We start from the raw sequence: 8,164 nt of genomic DNA on the forward strand, positions 1-8,164 counted from the left end.
AAGTTTTTAATAAGTGAGTTTATAGTTTTGGTTGTGAGATAATGTAAATTCATTAAAATGTTTTGGGGGATGGATTTTCAGTTGTATGGGTCTGGAATTGTATTGTCCGGATTATGGTGTTTTATTTTAGTGGTTGAAATGTCTTAGTTCTTATATGGGTTTACTTTTAATATTTTTTGGTATAGTTGAAAGGATAACTCGTTGGACTCTTTATAGTTCTGAAGGTGGTCTCTTTCTGAAATATTGTTTATCAGGTGATTAGTAATTCTTTGTCCTGGTTGGTTATTCAGAAGTTTAGCTGGGATAAAACTAAATTACACGCATGCATCAGTACCACATGTTACAGATTTAGTGAAGGTCAATACCGGCTCTTTTCCACAAATGGGTAAGCTATTTAATTTAACTTTCTTGTAATAGATGACTGCAAGTGGACTGTGAGTTTCATGAGTGTTTGATATATAATTATATATGTAATTCAAATACTGTAAGGTAAAAATTGTAGGATGTGTAGCCAATAGAACTGTTGGTTACGAATATATGGATAATGGCAACTATTGTATTTTCAGGGCCAACTTGTCGAGCATAAATGTATTTTGTGTTATAGTTATGTGTAGTACCAACAGAAATGGTGTTTAATGGTTATGGTGAATTGAAATACATCTAGATCGACCAACATCGACTACGCGCTTACGCGTTTCATTTAATTGTTTGAAACTGTATCATGTGTCGTTTGTGGATTATATAAACTTATTTAAACCTTATCGTGTTGTCAATCAAGAAATCTATTTTCCCGAACTAAACAGGTTCAATCTATCAACTTTACCACACCATTGCAGGTGATGGAAAGGGTAGGTCTGCAATAATGGAGCCCCCAGGGAGGAGTAGATTTTCTTGGTTGTACCAGTAACAAGTTGAACTGTTTAGTTTTCAATTAACTTATCGTTAGACTTTAAAGTGAATCCGATGGCGTTTAATTACTGACATTCAAATTTATATGCACATTATCATCAAGCTTGAATTCTCGTGACTTTGTGACAGTGTTTAACCACTGGAACTGAAATTATAACAGATTCTGGATGAAGATTGGAACTGTGTAACAGTGAATATTGAACATTAATATTATGAACTATTGATTAATTTAGTGTTAATTTGATTAATTTAGTGTTAATTTGTTTGTTTTCATTTATTTTTAGTGTCGGTAAACCTGGTATGTATGGTTGTAAGTATGGATGTTGACAGCACTAATAAATAAATAGGTCAAGTTTAAATAAGTTAGGGCATAAAATTCCGTAACTATTGATACTCTTAGAACATCATTCAATACACATTGCATTATACTAAAATATATAACAGTTATCCCAGTAACACTATAACTTGTATTGTCTTTATTTTATCAACAGTGGAGTTTTTTTTATGTAGAGTTTAGAGTAGTTTGGTCAGTTGATTGGTTTGAATATGTCGGAGGAAGAAGTTGTGGTCTTGGGTAACACACTAAGAAAGTTGGGTCTTTTTCCAAAGCGTATAGGTAAGACTGAAGATGACGTTGCTGAGTGGATGGAAGATGTTTTGAAATCTAAAGGTAAGTGGCCGGTTAAATCGGATGATGAAACAGAGTCGTCTACTAAATCAAGACCACCAGTTAATCCGATGCCGAAGTTGTCAATGTTTTATGGTGAACCAGGAAAAGGTGAAGTTAGTTACGACCTTTGGAGATACGAAGTAGATTGTTTAATTTCAGAAGGTGTATATGATAACCATGTAATACTGTTGGCTATTCGCCGATCACTTAAAGGGGAGGCCGGTAAGGTTATAATGCGGTTAGGTCCGCATGTTGATGTTAAAACTGTCTTAGCCAAATTGCATAGTGTTTACGGTACATGTGAAGAAGCAGAATCTTTAATCGGACTCTTTTACAGTGCTAAACAATATCCATCTGAAACGGTTACAGATTGGGCATGCCGGTTAGAAGATATATTCGCAAGAGTAACTCGAGAGGGTAGTCCAGATCCTAAAGAATCCGATGAGACATTAAGGAATGTATTTTGGCGTGGATTGTTGCCACACTTACGTGATTTGTCTGCTCACAAATATGATAAATCAACAAGTTTCGACACACTACGTGTTCAACTTCGCCGTATAGAGCATGATGTTAACCAACGAAACTTATCAGCGAGTACCGCTACTTCGAAGCCAAATCCTTTTAACATGATACATACAAAGTCTTCTAATTCTGAATTTCAGGAACTTAAAGGGATAGTTCACAGTATTTCTTCACAAGTTAGTGGATTGAAGGATCAAGTTTCGCAATTAGCTTATAAAGTTGACAGACCTAAGGTTCCACGATGGCAGTCACAAGGAAATGATTCAAGAGGTGAGATGTCAAATAATTTTAGTAGTAATAACCGGGATAATCGGCGTAGTAGTCAAGGACCGGGACCCAAGTGTTGGGCTTGTGGTCAGTACGGTCATATTAGGTTGGGTTGCAGAGCAGCATTTAACCAGAATCGTTCTTTAAACGTTCACAACCTCAGGCCAAGGGAAGCGCCCTGGGGTACTCCACGCAGAGACTTCCCAGAGCGACGTTGAAATCGAATTTTGTAGTTGGTGAACCTAATGAAGCCAATGTTAAAGTTGAGGGAAATTGTTGTACTGCACTTTTAGATACTGGATCAACTGTGTCTACTGTAAGTGAAGAGTTATATAATTCTAAATTAAAACATTTACCTTTACAACCGCTTAAAACTATGTTGGATATAGAATGTGCTGATGGTAAACCATTGCCGTATAAAGGATATATTGAAGCAGATTTACAGTTTTCAGAATTGACAGATGAAACAATAACTTGTATTTTATTAGTAGTTCCGGTGAGTAGATATAATTCATTGGTTCCGGTTTTACTTGGAACAAATGTATTGACTCTTCTGATGAAACAATGTAAAGATGAACATGGGAAATCTTTTCTCCAAAAAGCGAAATTAACCACTTCTTGGTATTTATCTTTTCGTAGTATGGATTTATCAGAAAAAGAATTAGTCAAACGAGATTTCAGTTTAGGAATAGTGAAAAGTGCCTCAGTCAATAGGATACTAGTTCGTCCAAATTCTCGTATAACGTTACCATGTTATGTTGATAAAAAGTTACGATACCCGAAGGTGTCGGTGATGGTACACCCATGTCAACGTTCCAGTATTTCATCTGATTTAGATGTTTCTCCATCCATAATGATGTATGATTACAATAATACAGATTATATTTCAGTTAACGTTTCAAATGTGTCTACAAATACTATTGTTATTTCACCCAAAGCTATTGTGTGTGAACTACAGCCGGTAAATATTGAAGATAACGAAGTTACTTCAGATGGATCCAATGCCTCGGTCTTAAATAAAGTAGAAATTGACGAAAGCGATTTATCAGAGGAAGAGATAATTCAAGGTAAGAACCTGTTGTTAAGTTTTGACGATATTTTCGCACATAATGATCTGGACTTGGGACATACATCCAGAGTACAACACAGAATTGAACTTATAGATGAACAACCGTTTAAGCAACGGCACCGCCGTATACCTCCATCGATGTTTACTGAAGTAAAAGATCATTTAAAGCAGTTGTTAGCATGTGGTGTTATAAGAAATTCACATAGTCCATGGGCATCAAACGTGGTACTTTGTCGTAGAAAGAACGGTAAATTACGCATGTGCACTGATTTCAGACAATTGAATAATAGAACGATCAAGGATTCGTACGCTCTTCCCAGAATTGATGAGTTATTGGATCATTTAGCAGGTAACAAATTTTATTCAAAGTTAGATATGAAGTCCGGATATTACCAGGTCGAAGTTGCCGAAGAACATAAGGAGCGTACCGCTTTCACAATTGGTCCGCTTGGTTTTTATGAGTATAACAGACTTCCTTTTGGTCTTTGTAATTCTCCCGCGACGTTTCAGAGGCTTTTAGAAGATTGCTTAGGAGATCTTCATTTGACGATATGTGTAGTGTATATTGATGATTTGATTATTTTTGCAGATTCATTCGAGGAGCATCTACAGCGCTTAAATAAGGTTTTAGAGCGTTTACGTCAGTGTAATTTAAAATTAGCACCTGATAAATGTAGTTTCTTTAAAAGACGTGTAAACTATGTTGGACATGTTATCTCCGAAGCGGGTATTGAACCAGATCCAGAGAAAATTGAGGTGATCCAAAAATGGCCACGCCCATTGAATTCTGTCGAGGTAAGAAAATTTCTTGGATTTGCTGGTTATTATCGTCGTTTTGTGAAAGATTTTTCGAAAATATCAAAACCTTTATCTATTTTGATGCCCACAACGGGTAAGAAAAATAAAAGTAATGTTTCCGTCAAGTGGAAGTGGGATATTGAGCAGGAAAATGCATTCTGTGAATTAAAGGATCATTTGTGTAGTTCTCCAATTCTTACAAGCTGTGACTATACGTTACCATTCGTTTTACATATTGACGCTTGTCAAACTGGTCTGGGTGCAGTTCTTTATCAGAAACGAGATAATTTATTGAAAGTTGTGGCTTACGCGAGCAGAAGTGTGAATAAATCGGAACAAAATTATTCTGCTCATAAATTGGAATTTTTAGGGTTAAAATGGGCCGTTACAGAAAAGTTTCATGATTATTTGTATGGGAACAAGTTTGTGGTGTATACCGACAATAATCCATTAACCTATATTTTGACTTCCGCTAAATTAGATGCAACAGGTCATAGATGGCTCGCCGCTCTTTCTGCGTATGATTTTGAAATAAAATACAGACCCGGGAAAAATAATTTGGACGCCGATTTATTGTCAAGATTACATAAAGAATCGGAATATATTTCGCATGAACAGGTACATGTAATTTGTAATTCTATTCAGCCGAGTAATTATGCCGAATGTTTAAGTATATCACCAGAATTAGTGCCGGAGGTAAATTTAGGTCTAAATGGTATGACACCACGTGATTGGAGAAAGGAACAAGCAAAAGATGCCTCTATATTGTCTATTCTTAAATATTTAAGGTCGGGAATAAAGCCATTTGACAAGGAGTTCAACAAAGAGGTCCAAGTATTATGTCGTCGTTTAGAACACTTAAAGCTGAAACAGGGAGTTTTATATCGATCTGTGGAACATGAAGGGGAGATAATTGAACAACTCGTACTTCCAGGTCATTATAGGAAATTAGCATTTCAGGCTCTTCACGATGATCTTGGTCACATGGGTAGAGATAGAACTATGGTATTAATGAGGGAACGATTTTATTGGCCTGGTATGGCAAGTGATGTTGAACTTTGGATCAAGAATTGTGAACGTTGTTTGAGACGAAAATCTCCTACAAATATCCGAGCCCCTTTGGTGAATATAGAAACTACTCACCCCCTTGAAGTTGTTGCGATGGATTTTCTAACACTAGAACCATCTAAAGGTAATTATCAGTATATTCTAGTTATTACAGATCTGTTCACAAAATATGCTCAAGCAATACCTACACGGAATATGACAGCTCGCACAACGGCTGAAGTATTTTTCAATAATTTTATAGTTCATTATGGTTTACCAAGTCGGATACATTCTGATCAAGGAGCTAATTTTGAGAGTAAAATTATTAAAGAATTATGTAGTTTAGTAGGTATGGATAAATCCCGCACCACAGCTTATCACCCGATGGGTAATGGGCAGTGTGAAAGATTTAATCGGACACTTTTGAATATGCTGGGTACACTTACGCCGGAGAAGAAAAATGATTGGAAAATACAAGTAGCACCTCTTGTACATGCATATAATTGCACACGACATGAAACCACTGGATTTTCACCTTTCTATTTAATGTTTGGACGCCACCCTCGTCTTCCAATAGATTTAGCGTTTGGAGTGAGTCGAGAAGTGTCTAATGTGTCATTACATTCGTATGTAAAAGCGTTAAAGGAACGGTTACAACGTTCTTATGAATTAGCGATTAAATCATCAGAGAATTGTAAAGAAAAACAGAAGACAAAATATGATCGGAAAGTTAAAGGTATTCGTCTTGATATTGGTGATCGTGTTTTAGTACGTACTTTAGCGTTTCAGGGAAAACACAAATTAGCTGATCGATGGGAACCTGGCGTTTACATTGTTGAGGATCAACCTAATTTGGAAATTCCTGTTTTTGTGGTCAGACCAGAGTCTGGGCGTGGACGATCGCGTACTTTACATCGAAATAATTTGTTATCAATCAATAGCGTTGAACCCGTGTATTTTCCGACTCCAAAACCGAGAAAGCGAAAAATAGTAATTGAGTCTAAAGTAGCTGCGGAAAAATGTGTTGAATTAGATTCAAGTTCTGATGAAGAATTTAGTTATGTGGAAGCCAATGATCCTGTAAATGAGAATTACCCGGAGGTTATTCTTACGGGAGGAGGGGAAGGTGATCATGAAATTATCGAGGATATTGTTGAGGGGGATCACAATACCGAGATATTTCATGGGGCATCTAATGACGCATCTGTAAGTAATGAAAATACTGAGGTAAAATCAATTGAAGTTAATGTTTCAGGTGACGCCGTAGATAATAATCCAAGTCCTCTACCGGCAGATGTATCTATTGAAACAAGACCTCGCCGAACATGTAACCAACCTCAATGGATGCAGAGTGGTGATTTTGTTATGGCTCAAATTAATAATCCGTCAGATTGGTATGAGAAAGCTAACTATATTCATTCATTACATCTTTCAGGTTCTTTAAGCAAAATGGCTCCAGAGGTTAGTACGGCATTGTTGTCGTTAATTACTGGTAAGTAAATGACGGGACGTCATTTTTACGGTGGGGGGAAGTATGTAACAGGGTCATATTTTGGGACTCTGTCAATTAATGTTGGTGAAGAATGTCCTGATCAGTGTCTTGATTGTTGGAAGTTTTTAATAAGTGAGTTTATAGTTTTGGTTGTGAGATAATGTAAATTCATTAAAATGTTTTGGGGGATGGATTTTCAGTTGTATGGGTCTGGAATTGTATTGTCCGGATTATGGTGTTTTATTTTAGTGGTTGAAATGTCTTAGTTCTTATATGGGTTTACTTTTAATATTTTTTGGTATAGTTGAAAGGATAACTCGTTGGACTCTTTATAGTTCTGAAGGTGGTCTCTTTCTGAAATATTGTTTATCAGGTGATTAGTAATTCTTTGTCCTGGTTGGTTATTCAGAAGTTTAGCTGGGATAAAACTAAATTACACGCATGCATCAGTACCACATGTTACAGATTTAGTGAAGGTCAATACCGGCTCTTTTCCACAAATGGGTAAGCTATTTAATTTAACTTTCTTGTAATAGATGACTGCAAGTGGACTGTGAGTTTCATGAGTGTTTGATATATAATTATATATGTAATTCAAATACTGTAAGGTAAAAATTGTAGGATGTGTAGCCAATAGAACTGTTGGTTACGAATATATGGATAATGGCAACTATTGTATTTTCAGGGCCAACTTGTCGAGCATAAATGTATTTTGTGTTATAGTTATGTGTAGTACCAACAGAAATGGTGTTTAATGGTTATGGTGAATTGAAATACATCTAGATCGACCAACATCGACTACGCGCTTACGCGTTTCATTTAATTGTTTTAAACTGTATCATGTGTCGTTTGTGGATTATATAAACTTATTTAAACCTTATCGTGTTGTCAATCAAGAAATCTATTTTCCCGAACTAAGCAGGTTCAATCTATCAACTTTACCACACCATTGCAGGTGATGGAAAGGGTAGGTCTGCAATATATATAACTAGGAGTTTGCTGACAGTTAGACAGAAGAGAGGCTTAGGCGAGTGCATGAACTCACCCGAGTTCTGCCGCTGCCTTGGCGGAGGGGCGGAATGGTGGATTTAATATAGTTGTGTACCGTCCTGATGTGTTTCTGTCGTAGTTTAGTTTCTGTTTAATATAATTATGTTCCTGTTGTATTTATATAGAAGTTTTATATACCTGATGTAAATATATCATATATTTACTAAACTGTTATCTGTTATCACTAATAGTAATTGCAGGGGGACTGCACCACACATAATTTACACAAAAAAACAAATATACGGACAAGACGTATTACGCAGAAATCACAAACAAACGTACAATTCAAATAAAGTGACTGGATCCAGGACTAGCCGTAAGCGTCCTCTGCGCTGTATAG

The 8,164-nt window shown here is 36.3% G+C and overlaps 1 protein-coding gene across 1 annotated transcript; it reads left to right on the forward strand.

The window, feature by feature from the left end:
* The first annotated feature begins 809 nt into the window (after positions 1 to 809).
* On the forward strand, positions 810 to 7,654 carry LOC130012297 (uncharacterized). The gene is made up of 3 exons (XM_056099894.1): positions 810 to 2,371; positions 6,718 to 6,774; positions 7,460 to 7,654. The coding sequence occupies exons 1-3, from the start codon at positions 1,456 to 1,458 to the stop codon at positions 7,477 to 7,479; spliced, it is 993 nt and encodes a 330-aa protein (XP_055955869.1). The 5' UTR covers positions 810 to 1,455; the 3' UTR covers positions 7,480 to 7,654.
* The last annotated feature ends 510 nt before the right edge of the window (positions 7,655 to 8,164 follow it).

The sequence above is a fragment of the Patella vulgata genome, chromosome 3 (assembly GCF_932274485.2).
Source record: "Patella vulgata chromosome 3, xgPatVulg1.2, whole genome shotgun sequence".
NCBI classification, from domain to species: Eukaryota; Metazoa; Mollusca; class Gastropoda; family Patellidae; genus Patella; species Patella vulgata.